At 49.5% G+C, this 18477-nt stretch overlaps 1 protein-coding gene across 1 annotated transcript in view; it reads right to left on the bottom strand.

Moving 5' to 3' along the window:
* Window positions 1-1748: 1748 nt before the first annotated feature.
* The window catches only part of Rasgrf1 (Ras protein specific guanine nucleotide releasing factor 1), a 99704-nt gene continuing 82975 nt past the window's right edge, over window positions 1749-18477 (bottom strand). Inside the window, exons 23-27 of the mRNA XM_004644463.3 lie at window positions 15658-15855; window positions 12544-12623; window positions 7870-7987; window positions 6982-7050; window positions 1749-2157 (exon numbers count right to left, since the gene is read on the bottom strand). Of these exons, the coding sequence (XP_004644520.1) occupies window positions 2065-2157; window positions 6982-7050; window positions 7870-7987; window positions 12544-12623; window positions 15658-15855 (558 nt within the window). The 3' untranslated portion in view covers window positions 1749-2064. The remainder of the gene's footprint in view (window positions 2158-6981; window positions 7051-7869; window positions 7988-12543; window positions 12624-15657; window positions 15856-18477) is intronic.

The following is an 18477-nucleotide window of genomic DNA, read 5'->3' as shown; positions in this document are numbered from 1 at the left end:
AGGAACAGGCTCTGGAGCTGCGAAGCCACAGTGTTGGCCTGAACCCTGCAGCCAGTCCTCTCTCACCCCATCACTGGCCTTTCTCCCTTGGGATGTCCTCTGGTGGAGTGGCTCAGATGTGTCTGTCACCAAGCATGGGGTGCATGCCTGTAATCTCCATACTCAGGAGGCTGAGGCAGGAGGATCACCATGATTTCAAGGCAGACAGGGAAAGCCCGTCTCAAAACCAAACAAACAAATAACAAAAGCAAAACCCACTGTTAGGGGACGGGGAGATAGCACAGTTGAATAAGTGCTTGCCTGGCAAGTGCAGGGTCCTGAGTTCAATCCCCAGTTCTGCAAAAAAACTCAAAAACAAACAAAAAAAAGAAACCAAAAACAGAAAAACCCAGTCTCTCTAGTCATACAGATGACTACATAGTTGTTGTTCTCCCCATTGAGAAGACCCTAACTTGCCTCCTCTTGTCAGTGCAGTAGCTTCTCCCGAGTCTAGTGGGTGGTCACTTGTAAGGCTAGAGTCACAAGGAGAGGCCACATGGACACGTCTCTGAAAAGTCCACCATCTCCAGCTGAGGGCAGGCACTGTCTTGGCCTCTGGTCCAGATGAACTTCTCTGCTGCTGTGGGACCCCAAGAAAGCCCACACAGGGCTGCCAGCTGGGCCCTGTCAGCCCACAGGACTGGAAAGGTCACAGTGCAGCCTAAACTATTGAGTTCTGAGTGGTCTGTTTCTAGGGCAACTGGTAATGGGAACAGTCTTTCTCATCTGGGCCGATGGTGCCCAGAACAGGGGTGGTGTATTTGTCACCCCAACTCTGACCCCAGCTCAAGTTCTGCCAAGGAGCAAGTGCCCATCAAATATCACCTGAAGGAAAGAATGAAGCTGCTCAGAGCCCAGTGCTCACCCTGAGATAGAATAGATTTATTAGCAAGAGGTAATCAGGAAACATATGTTTACAAAAGTGGAAATTTCTTTTTTCCAAACAAGCTGTAAGTTGAAATATTTTAGGACTTGAAATAGAATTCTCATACCACTAGGTATTGCTTACAGCAAAAGTTGTCTGTCGGAGTGGAGCATGCCTGCCACTTCTGAGTGGACCTGTGTTCTCTATACTGTACACTGTAAAAAATACATGGTAATATTCACAGAATAAGCACTACAGTACTATATTCCTGCTAGAAGGCATTTAGACAGGACTACAGTATATGCAATAAAAACACTTGGTTATTGATTTCCTAATTCTACAGTGTGGTACTAATTATCACAAGGTATACATACTTAGAGCATCTCAATGTAAGCTTGTGGTGACCGTCAGGCGGCTCAGAGAGGAGGAAAAGTGATATTTTCATGTCCTGACTTCCAGTGAGTACTGGGCAGCGGTTGGCAAAGGTCGCTGATTTGGTGTTAGTTACATTTTCCTCAGAAGTTCTTGGGTCTGTCCACTCTGTGGAGATTGCTTTTCATGCGATCTGCCGTGAATCCTAGAGCGAGGAGCGACGTGACACCAGGGAGGCAGCCTTGGTGTGAGGGCACACCTCAGCAGGGAGGACTCCCTTCAGCCAGCTTACCGTAGGGAGGCAGCTTACTGAGAGAGCTGCGATTTTGGCTGAAAAAGCTGCTTTGGAAACTGGCGTCGCTGTCAGCAGGAAGAGCTGTCAATGACTGGACTTGAGGCTATGGCACCCCCTCCCACCTCCCCCCACCCACCCATTCCAACAGCTGCAGAGGTCATGCTGGGAGGATGCCCAGAGCGGCCAGGGCCTGGGCTCTGGGGAGAGAGGACAAAGCAGGCCTGGAGCTGAAGACTCCGGCCAGTGGGTGCCACCTCCCCGCAGGTCTGGAGGGTGGATCAGGAGGACAGTGTTTGAAGAAACAGGCACTGCAGGGTCAGAGTCTGAGATGGTGCAGAAACTCATATTCCAGGTCTATAGGAACCTAAGTACAGGAACGGATCTGTAGTCTTGGAGAAGCACATACTGAGGAGGAAAATCCAGAGAAACCAAACAAATATGTACACTATCATATAGCACATGTCCACACGAGGGGCTGGGTCTGGCTGGAGCTTCAGGTGGGGAGTTTAGGTTCTATTCGGAGAGAAGACTCATAGAGGCTCTCTTCGTCCATCACAGAAGACTGGTCCAGTAGATACTGGGTTACCTGAGAAGAGGGGAGAGAGGAAGGGCAGAGTTATAGGGCCTTCGTGAGGGATGACTCCAGACCTGGGTGACTCTGGGACCAAAAGCCCTCATGGGGAGGGCTCAGGACAGCACATGAGGCAAGAGATGCATTCAGTCATGCTTCAGCTCAGGAGAACTTGCCATTGCATTGCTGTTTAATATTGTCTTAATGCTTGTCTGGACAGTGATGCTAACCCTAAATCAGGCTGGGGTGCACTAAGTGGTAGTGTGTGTAGAAGGCTCTGGATTCTACCCACAATATCACACAGGCATAAAATACTAGTTTAAAAATTCCACGTGGATCCAGTGTTGTGATACATGCCTGTAATCCCAGCACTCTGGGAGGTTTGTAAGTCTAAGTCCAGCCCGGGCAACCTCATGACTTACTGAGATCCTGCCTCAAAAACAAAATAACTAGATATAAATAAAATAGCTAATATCTTTTTAAAGTTATAGTTTATATCTAAATGTTTCCCAAAAACCTCATGAGCTAAGAGATGGGGCTTTGGAGAGTGATGGATCATAGGTGTGATGACCATATTGACTTATTGATCAGCTCAGCATATTCTGGACATAGACCAGAACAGCCCATCCTCAGGTTAGGGTCTTCTCTTTCCTCTTCCTCTCCACTCACTCTTAATTCTACATGAAATGTCCTGCGAGAGATCAGAATGCACACTTCCAGGAAGCCCCCACTCTAGACTCCTTCTGAGGTTCACTGTCAGTCAGTTGGAACCAAACACCTCCACCTAATATGAGTAAAAAAGAAATAATTATATTTTTCTTATTATGTGTTTGAGAATCTTCTAATAGTTAGTGGAGAAAAATTAAGCCTGTTGTCTCAGTTGCTCTTCTCTCGTTGCTGGGCCAAATACCCAACACCCAAAATGAAGGAAGCAAAGGTTTATTTAGCTCAGTTACTGGAGGTTTCAGTCCATACTCAGCTGGCTCCAAGGCACAGTATCACAGGGCAGAGAGCAACCATTTATTGCAGTGACAAAGTGCAAGAGAGCAGAGGGAGTGGCGGCGGCTCAGGCAGCTAGCTGGCTTCTCTCCCCTGCTTACACTGTAATGCAGAGTGTCTGCCCAGGGCACTCCAGCCACAATCCCAGCATTGGATCAAGAATCAGTCACAGACTCTGGAAGCCAACTCATGGCTGCTTGAGACTTTGGTGGTGGTGGTAGGGGGGAGATACCTATACACAAACCATAACACCTATATTTATTTATTTTTTTTAAATATATTGCATTTTTTTAATATTTATTTATTTATTTGTGTGTGTGGCCAGCTCAGCCCACCAGGGGGTGGGGCTGGCTGGCATGTGGTGCTGGGGGATTGAACCGTGGTCCCTGTGCTTTGTTAAGCTTGTTCTAAGTAGGTGCTTTAGACCACTGAGCCATCTCACCAGCCCCCCATAACACCTATATTTTAAAAAAAATTTTTGTTTTTGTTTTTGGTACTAGGGATTAAAACCAAGGCCTTGGCAATGAGCTACATCCTTAGCCCTTTATTAATTTTTTTTTTCTCTGTGTGTGTGTGGAACCAGGGATTGAATTCAGGCCCTTGTGCTTACCAGGGAAGCTCTTGTTCTACTGAGCCATCTCCCCAGCCCCCTTTCTTTTTTTCAGAGAGAGTCTCACTAAGTTACCCAGGCTTGGCTTAAACTTGCAGCCCTCCTGCCTCAGCTTCCCAGAGTGCAAGCATGTACCACCATGCCTGGTTCTGGATTGTTTTCTGTCCTCCTCTGTGAAGTTCACATCCAGCTGTGAAACATATTGATTAAAAGTCACAGATGAGATGATGATGAAAAGATTTTTTTTCCAATGTTGGAGACTGAACCGAAGGACTTATACATGCTGGGCAAATATTCTATCACTGAGCTATAGCATTAGCTTGGAATGATTATTACTGTCTGATTAAAGGCTCACACTAGCACCTCTAGGAAGATGACTTTGGGTATCTCAGTAAGGCTCAACCCATACTGATGAGAGATGCTGCACTTTGTGGCCCTGTGACCCAGGCTAGCCTTGCAGCCCTCGCTAGCCACTCTGCATCCTTTCGGAGATGCCACCTGCCAGGAGGCCTCACAAGGGCCCAGCAGGTACTGATGCCACAGCTGGAACCTTCAGAACAGTAAGCCAAATAAATCTTATTTCTTTAAAAAGGACCAGGCTGAGGTGTTTGTAGCAGTAAAGGGATCAGAACGATGCACTGAAGGAACAGGAATACTAGGTTTCTTGTTACAGGTTAACATGTCCCTAAAGAGTGTTTGCCAGGGCCATGCTGTCAGGAAGCTGGGTTTTCTGACCTGATCACCATGTTACTTAAGTTACAGCCAGTAATATTCCTTCTTTCTGGTGAATCTGACTTTTGGGTGTACTCAAGCTTGAGGCCCATGGCTTTATATACCTCTGTCCTTGCCCCAAATCTACTTCTGCACAGTGACAGCTGCATCAGATCCTGCTCCCGCTCTTCCCAGGGCCTCGCCCCTCATGGCTCATGTCCTGGGCAATGCTTTTACAGACTACTTTGGACAAAGGTGTCACCCTCCATTATGACATCTGTCCCAGATTTGCACAAGAACTTTTAACAATCAAGGCAGGCAGGAGCTTGGCAGAAGGTACTATAGCTGTGGGAGGCTTTGGTAGGATCTAAGCTTTGGTCTTCCTTTGTAAGCTGAGTAGCTCAAGGTTCAATGCACAGTGCCACACATAAGTAGACACACACACACACACACACACACACACACACACACTAAATATGTATAATGTATATAAAACTAGAGTGGAATTCTTCTTCTTCTTTTTTGAGGCAGGGCCTTACTATATAGTCCTATGAGTTTAAACTCTGGCTTTGAACTCATTATGTAGTCCAAGCTGGCCTGAACTCATGACAATTCTCCTACCTCAGCCTCCTAGATTACAGGCTTGTAGCGCCATGCCTGGCCCAAGTTCACCTATTTCTTTTTTACTTTTTCTTCCTTTTTTTTTTTGCAGTGCTGGAGATCCAACTCAGGACCCTCCTTGTGTAAGAGTTTGACCACTGTTAGAGAAGCTGTATTTGGAGAAGTCTTTAAAGGCCCTTTTCATACTTGATGCTGGTCCAAAGATTTCAGGCACTTGAATTCAGCAAAATAACCCAATATAGACCAACAGTCCTTAATAGTAGTGAGTTATCAGCACATTTAGCAATTGTCCAAAGTTGTTGACTTGAGCCTTTACAGCTCAGCATATTAATATAACTTTACTTTTTATACCTCATGGTTACACTTTAATGGCTTCTCTAACAGCAATGGAACACCCATCTCTGACAAAACAAAGCAAAAAAGGGGGATTATAAAAAAGGGCCATTTTGTTGTGAAAAAAATATGTATGTATATACAAGATAGTTAAGATAGATATACAGCTACTTTCTCTTAGTTCAGTGAGAAGAAAAGCTTGTACTAATATTGTTTAGACAAGATATCATGTCTGTATCTTGTCCTCTGAATAACTACTAGGAAGACAACAATATGCAATGTATTAATTATTATAACTGTCCTACTAACCTGTTTTGAAACTGTTTCATTACTATTTTATCTTTTTTTCTCATTAAAATGAATTAAAAAAAGTTTGACCACTGAGTTATTTCCCTAGTCATTGGCTCCTTGGAACATTTAAAATGACATACATAGTTTGCATTATGTTTCTAGTGGGAGAGCCACTGTAGACATTTCTTCCAGTATTTATACCTGTTCTTCTGTTAACTGCTTTTGGAATTGTCTGTTTTCCTGCCAAGTGGTTTGTGTTACTCTTTGGCTGTAGTTTCCCTAAATTTCCTCGGAGGGTTTGACACTGTTCCTGCTTGCCAGGAAGAGAAGCCACTTGGCCGGTTGCAGCACCTCTTTGAAAGGGGCTTCCCCACCCTCAGCACCCATGTCCTGCCTCCCTGCCTCCTTCCAGATGCAGAGCAGAGTCTCAGCAGGCTGTTCTCAACCCCAGCAAAGCTGCCGGGCTGCACCTGCTCTGTGTGACTCAGTGTTCAACACCCCAGTGCTGGTTCAGGGTGGGGACAGAGCAGGAGGTTTGAACCTGCTCTCCACTCTTTGTGCCTCAGCCCATTGGACGTCCAGATCCATCCTGTAGGAGGAAGACTTGAGGCCACTTCACCACCTCCACATGTTTGGCTGTCTCATGAAGAAACTGTTTCTATTTTGCACAGCCCCTGGTTGTGCAGCTGGAAATGCATGCAGCAAAGCCTGTGGGAAAGCCTGTGGGGAGGTGTTTCTCTGGGCCTTGTCCAAAGCAAGAAGATGATGGGCTGGGTCTCTGTCAGCACAAAGGAGGTGAAGTGAACAGATTCTCTGCAGCCACAAAGGCTGAGGTGTCTGTCCCAGAGCCATCTGAGACATATTATTAAGGAGAAAAAGAATGAGCTGAGGAATACGTGGAGATTGCAGTGTAGAACGAAAAGTGCACTTGTGTTTGTGGACGACTTGGAACACAGACCCCCAAAATACGGGACACTGTGGCCTGTGGGAGGGGCATCTGTGAATTTCATGACTTGTGAACATAGCACTTTTCAAAAAGGCATGTTTACACCCTGACTCCCTTGCACTGGGAGCTTGGGCCTGGTTATAAGCCAAAGGTCAAAGTGCAATACACACCCAACAGGAATAAGGGATAGCTTTTTCCTGCTGGGGACAGGGCGTGAGGAAGGCATCCTTATAGGGAGGGCGTCAGGACTTAGGACAGGAGCCTGTGCTGGAGAGGAAGGAAAGGGCTGAGCCAGCACAGGAGCCGGATGGGCGGGGTACCATCTTACCTTTGCTTGGTGCTCGATTTTATAGGCAGTTTGCTGGAACTGGCGTATCTCTCGGATAATGTGGGATATCTGCGGGAAGGCAGGGAGTTTAGAAGATGGCCTGCTCGCTCTGGGCCACCTCACTTTGAGCAATTCAGTTTTTATTTTGAAAGAGTTGTGTTAAATTGCCAAGATTAGGCTCAAATCTGTGATCCTCTCCATTCAACCTCCCAGAGAGCTTGGATTGCAGGTGTGTGTCAAGGCCAACAAGGGTTTCCTGAAGCCAGCAACCTGCTTCCACAGGAGACACTTTTAAGCCTACAGCTAACTGTGCTAATGTGGCTGAGAAGGGAAACCCTAGCCTCTCTTTTAAATCAGTGGCTCAATGACCCCACCCTGGAAACAGAACCCTGGGAGACTAGCCAGCCCAGTGGGTACTGCATGTGATGTGGGAGGCCTTGGCTATGGTCACAACAGCATGTCCCACTGGTGCTTGACAGAGAAACACACGAACATAGAAGCCCCTTGTACAGAACTGGTGAGGGCAAGGCTCTCCAGTTGGAGCAAGGAGAAGCCGTGGGCTTCTCAGGCCCCTCCCCAGTCCTGCGTTTTGTGGAGTTTGAAGTACGTAAAGTGTGTGCTGCACACAGTTTCCCTGAGCAACGTGAGAGGAGTGCGGCTGGGGGTGCAGCTTACGGTCCCTGAGCTCCAGACCAGGCTCTCCCTTCTACATGTGGGGTGACCTTGGGCCAGCCCTCAGCCTTGAAAGCCTCACTCTACTCATCACATAGCAGGGTCCTGCCTCTCAGCCTGACCAAGTAAAGGGGCTGTGCAGGGCAAATACTGGTGCCCACCCAGTGCTGGGGCCTGAAGATGTTGAGTTTGGGGATCCTGTCCCCCAAAACGTACCATCCTCATCTTGGAGAAGTTGACCAGGCCATCCTCTGTGTAGTTTGGTGTCCCCTCCTCGATGAAGGCCAGGTCAGTGAGGTACATTCCCAGGTAAGGGACACAGGGCGGGTCACAGCTTGGGAGCAAATGGCATTCACAGAAAATGTTCACTTACAAGAGCAACTGCCAAGAACACAGGACCCCCCACATGCACCTTTCCTTGGCTAGAGGCAGAGGATTTCCATTTGCCAGGGAAAAAGCAAAGCTCAGGCCTCAACTGCCAGCTGGAACAGTGGTCTGCACTCTGGGGAGGATGATAAGGGGCTACCTGGGCCTCAACCTGCTGTCTCTTCTCCACTTCTGCCTGGCCACGAGCCACCCCACCTAGGCCTTCCCCCCACACTGAGCAGCCCATCCTCAGTGCCCACAGCATCCTGCCTGCCTCCTCTATCAGGGACCCCATGGCAATGCTGGCCCTGGGAGAGCACTTTCCTGGGAGTCACTGGAAAGTGATGGGGCGTCTCTGTGCATTTTCTGGAGATACAAGCTGGTATGAGAGCCACACCTAGGGCAGGCAGGAGCTATGCCAGCATCCACAGCCCCTGTGCTCTGGACTCCTTTTGGTCCTCTGGAGCACCTACAGAATGCTCTGCTCCTTTCTTTCCCAGATCCTTGTCTCCTCAGGCTTCCAGACAACCCAGCCATGCTGGCAGGAGGCGAGGCAGTGAGGCAGAGAGAGAGAGCAAGATCTGGCCCTGTCCCACTCTTGCTGCCAAGGGGCCCTGGGCTGGGCTGGTGCCTCTGGAGCTCAGCACCTTATGTCCATAGATGGCAGCAAAGAAAGCCTGGGGGTGTCTAGGCCTGACCCTAAGGAGCCTAGAGTCCCAGCTGTCCCTTCGCACCCAGAGACGCTGCATTTGGTGCTGCATGGTGTGATTCTCCCAACACCAGCACCTCCTCCCGTTGTTTTTTCCTTTTTAAGCAATAGCAACAGGTCTGTATCTGAGTTGAGAAGCATTAACACTCAGAATTTAATAACACTTCTTTCCTTTTATATTTTTTCATGATAATCTTACAGTTACAGTAAGTATGCCAGGTTTGCCATTTATTTCCATGATATAGAACTTACTTATTTAAATATTTTTGAAGGAAGTGATTTAATTTAAAGGAGACTGTTAAGTAAACCCAGTTGGCACAGGGTTGAAGCTAAAATAGAGTATAGGGGACTCGGTGACAGGTTTTCTAGCTGTGGCTTTTTTGTGGCTGTCAGGATGAATTTAGTGGCTGTCGGCTACATTAAACAGAATGGAACAGTGTGGGAAATACTGAGTTCACCGCATGGAATAAGAGCAAATGTTTGTGAAACCTTTGTTCTTAGGCACATATATATATATATACACATTTACGTATCAGATTGTGATTTCAAATTACATATTATTAAGTGCCTGCTTAAGCAAAGCAGTCAGGCTCAGAATTCTGTGGTTTGATTCCCAGATCCTCATGCCTTACCAGACCTGCCCTTAAGGCATCCTGAGCCAGCCAGAAAAAAAAAGTCCTTCAAATTACATATAAATGTGTGCACAGCAGTGCTGGACCTGAACCCGGGGCCTCCAGCCATGCCGGCAGGAGGCAAGGCAGTGAGGCAGAGAGAGAGCAAGACCTGGCCCTGTCCCACTCTTGCTGCCAAGGGGCCCTGGGCTGGGCTGGTGCCTCTGGAGCTCAGCACCTTATGTACATAGAGCTACTTGTATGCTAGGCAAGTGTCTATCACTGAGCTCCACTCGCCCAGCCCACATGCGTATTGCATACCTATAAATACGCACAGCTGTGGTTAGGGGTAGAACAGGTGTTCTATCACTGTTCCTCTTATGCATCCCCCTCCCCTTCACATGACAAGGGGTGCGGGTAGCCCTGGGGAGAGAGGCAATGAGGATTCAGAGACCTTAACACTCTCTGGGTCTCTCACAGCTCAGCCCAGAGATGGCCAGGGCAGGTTTCCCTGACATGGAGGGGAGGCCATCTAGCTACAGGAATGTGGACAGCATGCAGCTGCCTGTTCAACTCTGTCCTCACCTGGCACCTTGGTGAGGGCCTCAGAGGGTGCTACAGCACTCTGATTGGCAATGCTTTTCTGCCCACACATGCCCAGAGCCAGTGGGCACAAGGACCACCCAGAGACCCCACAGATGCCTGCCTGGGGCCAGAACCCTGCTGCGCACTGGAAGGGGAGGAGCATGCAATGCTCAGGCCCTTTCCCTGGGGGTGCTGTGGCCCCACCCATCTGGGAGCCTGCCTCATCCACAGCCTCAACTCATTCAAACAGCTCTCAAAGGCCTGCTGCCTGCAAGGTGTGGTACTGAGGAACGAGGCCGTGTGGCTGAATGCCTGGCCCTGGGGCTGAGTCTCTGGCATATGCAGTGGATGATCAGGTGCTGGGAAGAGAGAATGTCATCACAGGGGGCCCCTGCTTACTGCTACTGAGACACCAGCTGCTTTGTCATGGGCAGAAGAAGGCACTTGGCCTCTGGGTGGCGGCAACCACAGCCTTATGTCTCTACCCTACTCTCCAGTGCCAGGTTGGCCCAATAGGCAGCTGCTTTCAGGGTCCACCAGAGACATCCCACCCTTAATTCAGGAGAACAGCCTAGGATGGACACTGCTCCCATGTTCCTCTGAGCCAGGGATTTCCCCCTTGAATCAAGACAACAGGGGCAGATATGCTGTGTGCTGGCTGGGCTGAGGCAGGGCAGGCAAATGGAGCTGGCCTTAGAAGGACTGCCAAGCTTAGTTCTTGGCTGCATTTTGTACACAGAGCTGTAGGAAGGCTCTGGTCAATGAGAGGGTTCTGGGAGGGACTGAGAAGAGGAGACAGGGTCACTCTTGTGTTCCTAGGCAGGGAACTGAAGAAGTGAGTGTGGCCAGGAGTGTGGGTGGGCCAGGTGTGTTGGAGAGCGTGGCTGGGAGGCTGGCATGTGGCATTTGAGAGTGGGACCTTAGCTGATAAGGCCGCAAGCCATTCTGCTGCAGCTGCTGGCAGGAGGTTGCTGGTTTTAATACCAGGCTGGACATGATTCCCAGGGAAATATGAATGGGGCTGCAAGCCCTACAGGAAGGCTTGGGTGGGATCCTTGTCTGAGAAATTCATCTGGAGCACCTGCAGACTACTACCTCACTCCTGTGTTTCTCCTCGCCTGGTGACACAGATCCCCAGGGCTTCTGTGACCTTGCTGCATATGAACACCTTAGCATATCTGGCCAGCCCTCTGTATCCATGAGGCTGGCCTGTCTGGCACACAGATCTCAACTCCCAGGCCTGCTGAAGACCAGCTCTGTCCCATGCTGCCAGCAGCAGAACACCAAGGAAGCACTCAGACAGACCCAAAGGAACCTGAAATGAAAGACAGCCAGGAGGGGCTCAGACAGAAGGGGCCACCAAGGCAGCACAGATGGCAGCAGGGCTGTGTGGAGAGCAATCAGTGAGGAAGGAGATGGGGTAGTGATGGGGACAGACAGACAAGTGGAGAATGTAGGGGGGGGCTCCCCCCACAGGGAGCCTGGTGGAGGAGAGGCAGCCAGATAGCACAGATGTGGCAGCATCCATCGGAAGTCCAAGTGCAGATAGTGAAGGCAATGGCACACAGAGCTGGGGAGGGTGGCTGAGAGTGGCAGGAGGACCTGAGAGGCAGTGGGCAGGTGGACTGGGCTATGCAGCATGTCCATGCTGATGTTCAGGGCCACAGGCTTCATTTGTCCAGGGTCCTGGTGCCAGGGCAGTGATGTAGCAACCCCAGCGGGCACCTCAGGGAAGCAGATTCCTTGGAACCAGACACTCTTGGGGCCTCCCAGAGGCTTCCCAAGGTGAGCAATTACCCAGGCAAGAAGAAAAAGGGATGCCACAGGAGTCATCAAAAAAAGCTGGAGGAAGTGCCTTGTGGGCTGGTAAGGGCCAAGCCCACAGTTTGCAAGGGTGCAAGGCCACAAGGCATGCACAGCAGTCAAGCTGCTGCTTCCTGAGGAGGCCTCGGCCCAGCCAGTCAAATAGCACTGGTCTTACTGCTGGACCAGGTGCAGTTCAGGCCATGGTGCTGAGGCCACGTGTGCTTGGCCCTCGCTCCTCAGCTTGCATCTGGAAAAGCGGGCCTGGAGGAGTGGCACTGCCTGAAGTGCTGCTCAGGACCTGCTGAGCGCAGGGCATCCTCCACAGCAAAAGCCTCCTGGCCCAAATCGTGTGCATGGGCCACAGGTGCGATGGTCAAGGGGGCTCTCTGCAAACTGTAGGCCTGATTCGCTCTAAAATTACATTTTGTGATTCCAAGATGGTACTCTCTCTAATATGCTCTCTAGTTTTGACAACTAATTCTCAAGTGTACAAGGAAATACAACCAGCGTAACTAAACCACTGAGTGGAAGATATAACCTGATTCAGAATTATTCAAGTACAAAAAAGTACTTTTGAATGCCGCAGCTGTTGTGACTGCTAGGATTCCTGTGCTGCTCCCAGAAAGTGCCACCAGCCCCAGATAGTGGGAAAAGCTGATCCAACATGGAGGCCATGAACTCTAGGGGTCTTGGGGTAGACGGGACAGGCAGGCAGCAGACAGACATCCTTCCCGGGCCATATGGCTTGGCCAGGCCTCTGCAGAGCAGGTCTATATTTTAAACATAACAGTGACAAAATGACACATGACTTACTTTTTCAGAGCTTCTCTGAGATTCTTAAATCTGCCCTCTGATGACACAAGCTTTTGGAGCTTATCAATCAAGGCCTTTGTCTAGAAGGAATTAGAAGCATTTGACACACAGCAGGTGTCGAGGCCCACGGCCCTGGCCCCACTCCAGCATGCTGCCATATTTGCCTTGTATCTGGGCCTCCTGTGCCTGCCAGTGTAACCCCCAGCCTCCTCCAGAATCTTCATTTTTCTGTCTGCCTCTGCACATCACTCAGAATGCAGAAGCTGGAGTGGGGTCTGAGCGTGCACAGCCTCGGGAACGTAGGGGGCCACAAGGAGGTCTGTGCATCAGAAGGCCCTGGTGGTGACCCCAAGCTTGCATCTGGGCCACGACTGGGATCTCCTTGGGATCTGCACCCAGACAATATGTACATCTTCTCACACCTTCATTTGGGGTGCCAGGAACACCGCCCAAATTTAAGAACCAAAAGAAAAGACAAGCGATTGGTCACAAGAATAAAAGGCTTGGCAGAGAAGAAAGTCCACAGTAAGAGTTTGCCCAATGAGAAAGCCCACACAGGCTGGTTTGGGACCCCTGAGGTTAGAGACTGGCTACACAGGCCAGTTGTACTCCACAGAGTATATTGCCTTGGTCTGGCTTCAAGCTCCTCTCCCAAGGAGGTCTAGGAAAATCCCTTTACCTCTAGGGTCCTTACTGCCCTGGTGTATAAAATGTGAACTTGATCAGTGCTTCCTTCCCAGAGTTGATTCTCAAAATCCAGAATGTGGCTAAGAAACTACTCAAAATGGCTGTGTGCCACACGACCAGAAGTGCTAAGCACCTGGAGGAGACATGGCCCAGGGGCCAAGAGGTGCCCAGTCGTGAAAAGGCCTGGAGTCACCATCTATAACTGTAGCACTCTGGGGAGTCGAGGCAGGAGGCGCTGGGTCTGGTGAACTTGGTAGTGTAGCAAGACCCTATCTCAAAATAAATAAAAAGCTAAAAAACAAAGTACGTGCTCAGTGTTTGAGCCAGATTTTATCTCCTTGCTTAACTGTGAAAATGACAACTAAAGTCTCCTTGCTGATGGAAAAAGAGATGGAGGTGGGGCAGAGTAGCCCTGTGGTTCCACACCGACGTGTAGCGACCCTCCTGGCCCTCATCCACGTGCACAGAGGACGCGTGTGCGGTGGCTCTGTGGGCTTGGCCCCTTAGGAAGTCCATGGCCAAGGCACCACCCTAGTCCCCGCATAGCCCCAGTGTGCCACCCCAGGAATGGAGGACAGTCCGGAGGCGGCACCAGTTCAGACAGTGTAGATGGAGGAGAGACAGAGGCTGGGTCAGGAGGTCCTCAAAGCTCTTGGTGAAGCATTTCCTGGGCTTTGAGGCCACAGGAACACACAGAGGCCATTCTGATGTGTGGCTTTCCTATTCCCCTCAGGACAGAGATCAGCTGTGACTCTGACTGAGCACATTTTGATTCCTTCCATGTCTCTGAGCTCACTGTGTCACCTGCTTGTCCTGGGCTGTCAAACTAGGTCAGGGAAGAGTTAAGTGGCCTGGGAAGCTGCAGCATTTTCCCAGGTGCTCTCACAAGGGTGCTCCAGTCTCTGGCTGAGTCAGCAGCTTCTGCCCTCCCATGCTGCCTGGAGCAGGCCTTAGTCGTCTCTGCTGTAGTGGAGCACTAGTGGGGAGCAGGGGGAAGGGCTTGATATGTCACTGAAACTGGGACCAAGTTAAGAGCACGTCCAGGGCAACAGGAGTCCATGCACGACATTCCCTCTTGTGCCCTGAATGGAAGCCACCCAGTGGCTGAGAGTATTTCCTCCCCAAGAGGCCAAAATGAGTTATTTGCTGAAGAGAAGCCTTTGCTCTTACTGCAACATGGCCATCTCCAGTGAACAGGGAGAGGAAGCATAACAGACCCTGTCCTTCATCAGCGCGATGCTGTAAGGAAGCCTCAGAACCTCTCTAGAGGGAGAGAGACCATTTACAGAGGATAGGGAGATGGATGCAAGAAGAAAGAATGGAAGTCTCAAGCTGCACTTGACCACTGGACTCCTGTGGGCAGGGCTGGGCTGGGCTGGGTCTGATGCCTTTTTGTGTTGAGCCAGAACATTTAGGGGAGTGATGAGAACAAGGTGCTGATGTGGGATTGATGGCACCCACCAGATGTGGCCATTGCACAGGTCACAAGTGTCCAGGGATGCTGTAGAGGTAACTAGACACTGAGGGCACAACTGTCACCTGGTGAAAGGCTGAGGAAGTCAGCTGGGCCCAGCCTGCCAGTGAGGGTGGAAGCTGGAGGCACCTCTGTGTGTTGGGCCAGGTCATCTGACCCCAGGTCCTGCACAGCACGCACTGCATGCTGACCTCCCTCTGCACATAATCTCAGAAGAGAATATAAGATTTCAGAAAAGCCAACTCCAGAAAGGGTGATGCTAGAGAACATGGCCAAGAAATACAGAATGTGGGTTCCAGGAGGGAAGAGGAAGAGGAGCTTTGTTGGGAGTGCTCTGGAAAGGATCACCTCATCCCAGCTGAGCAGGGTGGGGGCAACAGTGCTGAGCTAGACCAGCCCAGGCCTTGAGGACATCTCTGTCTAGATCTCCATTGGCCAAAGCAGCCCCGATGATGTGGAGATTCACAGGGCTCTGTGGAGTTTCAGAGTTGCACTGTGAATGAACAAGGATCAAGCTCACATCTAAGATGACCAATTATCGGATGGATAATGACCACCTAACTCTGGTGTCCAGAGGGCTGGTGAAATTAGTATTCTGGGAAGGGATCATGTGATAGTCTCTTTAGCTACTCCATGAATCTGGGATTACTCTATGAAACCCCCACGTTTACCCCAACCAAAAGGCAGAGTGTTGGCGCCAGCAGTCATGGCCTCACACTTTCTATACCAGGGTGTAAATTGCTCAGTGGGCATCAGAAACCTGCAGGCTCCAAAGCCACTTCTGTGAGCCTGACACTTGGTTCTGTTGACAGATGGGACAAGTCTGTTTCACCAGGGATGTGGGTCCTCTCCTAGGACTTGGTCTGCCTGTAGACATGCAGTGGCCACCCTGAGGTCTCCCTGCTTAACTCCAGCCCAGTGCCAAGACACAGGGGGCCAGCCTCTGCCCACACCTGCTTAGAGACTTTGAGCCACGTCTTCTTGAGCCGGAAGATGGCGCTGCGGTTCATGGAGGAGGTGATCTCCAGCACAGCGTTGTAGTTGTGCAGGCAGCGGCAGATGTCGGCCACAGCCACCCACTTCTCGATGGCGCTGGCCCGGGCACCGATGTCCTCGTTACGGATGATTTCAGAAGCAATCAAGTTGCTGATCTTTAAGCCAATGCAATAAAACAAGAAAAAAGTAAGAGGAATAAGTCCTGCTGAGATAATAAATCACTCTTTGCAGACAAGATCACCTGAAAATTCCAAAAGAATGCACCAGAGAAAAAACAAGGTAGCTGGGTAAGGGCTTAAACTATGAAAATAGAAGTTTTCCTATAAATTAACAATAGCCAGTTAGAGAATACAATGAAAAAGGTATCACTTCCAAAATAACAATGAGGATTGTAAATTACCAAGTGATTTAAAAGAATAAGAAACATGGAGGATGTTACATGGAAAAAAGTTAGCAAGAGTACAAAAGGCTGGAATGTTGGAAAAAAAGAGGTGAAATTTCCAAAGGGAATATAAATATGCTGCTTTTTTTTTCATAACAAATAGACATTTAATGTAACCTAGTTGAACACCCATGGGAGTCCCCTTTACACCCTCTCCAAGGGGTTCTGAGGTGCATGGGAGAAAGTAATTACCCGGCAGGTTCATGGGAGTCCTCTGCCATAAACCTGTGACAGTAGGACATACATAGATGGGAAGAGCCCCAAGGACTGTTGCACCTGGTCTGTATACACACACACACACACACACACACACACACAGAGAGAGAGAGAGAGAGAGAGAGAGAGAGAGAGAGAGAGAGAGAGAGAACAAGTCAGATGGACCTGGAGGCCTCAGAGGAGAAGCTGAGGCACAGGAATCTGGCATTTCAGGAAGTGGTACAGCAAGAAGTACTGACCTCCCTGCACATTTCCTTGCAGCTTCCAAAGTCTGCAGTTACTCTAAAGATTACTGGGTAACAGGGCACAGTAGCATATGTCTGTAAGTCCAAGATGTGCTAGAGGCTGAAGCAGAACAATCCCAAATTTGAAGCTCAATCTGGACAATGTTTTTTATGGTTTATTTATGCAGTCCTTTATTTTTCTTTTTTAATTTTTTTATTATTATTTTTTAAAATCTGGACAATTTAGTGAGTCCTTGTCTCAAATAAAATAAAAAGGGCTTGGGTATAGCCTAGTGGTAGAGTACTTGGTTAATATGAGAGAGCCTGGGTTCAATTTTTAGTTCAGAAAAACAAAACTACTTGTTATTTAAAAAAAGAAAGAAAGAAAGAAACACTCTTAAAAACAACATCAAAGGGCCAGCCAGATAGCTCAGTGGATTAAAGTGCCTGCTTAGGTAGATGCAGGGATTGGAGGTTTGATCCCTAGCCTGTCGTGCCAGCCCCACCACTGGGGTGCGCTGAAACAGCAATTGAGACTGGGTGTGGTGGCACGCCTGTAATCCCAGCACTTGGGAAACTGAAAACAGGAGAATCACTATGAGTCTGATCTGTGTAGTGAGACCCTGTAGACCCACCTTGCTATAAAAAACAAAACATCTAAAGGATGCACATAAAGAAGAAGGGATTATAGAACTACACCTGTATGAAAACAACGTAGGAGAATCAGGAAGGAACACAAAACAGTACATATGCTACATCTCTTAAGGAAGCTGAGGTAATAAGGTATCTTTCTATCATGAAAACACTGAACCTGGCTGAGGCATAGCTTGGTGATGCAGCACATATGCAGCATGTGCGTGGCTCCCAGTCCACTCCAACTGCTGACAAACAAGTAAACTATGTGCCCCAGGTGCCAGTGCTACACTTCTTTTTTGGTGCTGTGAAGCAGAATAAAAGCCCCTGCCCACAAGTACATTGCCACCACTCAGTAATATCCCTAGCCCCAAGGGATATAGGGATATAGTTCAGCAGGCATAAGTGCCTGCCTAGCAAGCACAAGGTCCTAGTTCAATCCCTGGTACTGGGGGGGGGGAGAAGAAGATAAGCCTAGCCCCAAGTTGTACTATTTTGCTGAAGGAATGAGTTAGTAAAATCTTCCAGAAAAGAGGGAAAAAGGAATACCTGCCACTGTAATCCAGGAAGCCAGCATTACCTTGTCCAATGCCAGAGACGGACAAGACAAGGGGAGAAATCGCTCACCTGCCTGTTTGGGGGGTCTCAGTGGATTGGCTCTTGGAAAAAAGAATCATCATTTACCATGTGAAAAGGGTGAAGGAGGAACACCGTGAGTCAGTATTTATTCACAGGAGAGCTCTCAGCCCTCGAGGACTTCCGCCACACACAGGGACAGTGGTTCAGCCCGTGATGAATGCCCACCGCTGGTACAGTGAGTGCTCATTTGCACACATCTTGTGCTTAGCCCGGGCCCCCGGGTTGGGCTGGGATCAGGCTGATCACAGCTGCCTGGAGCCGCGTGAGGGGCTGCACCTGCTCCGGAGGCCCTCCTGTCTCCTTCTCTCCTGGGGGACCTGGGGAGACTCACTTCACTTGTGTGCTTACTACAGAGCCATGTGGGGCTCAGCTGGGAGCTAGTGTTGTGGTCCCTGGCTTTCCCGATTCCCGTGGGCTCTGGGGTCCCTCCAGAATGGAGTGTGTTGCAAGTTATCAGATGGTATTGATGATTAAGTCAACAGAAATGAAGGGCTATAAGAGTCCTAAGGGCTGTCACAAGAATACCGTGGACAAGGAGCTGGCACTTGAGGAAATGTGAGGATGCTGTCCTGACAGATCTTCCCTCAGACAGCCAACTCCCCCGTACTGCCACAAGGTCTTGG

This window comes from Octodon degus, unplaced genomic scaffold (genome assembly GCF_000260255.1).
Source record: "Octodon degus isolate 3935 unplaced genomic scaffold, OctDeg1.0 scaffold00199, whole genome shotgun sequence".
NCBI lineage: Eukaryota > Metazoa > Chordata > Mammalia > Rodentia > Octodontidae > Octodon > Octodon degus.
This window is presented reverse-complemented; position numbering and strand designations above follow the sequence as displayed.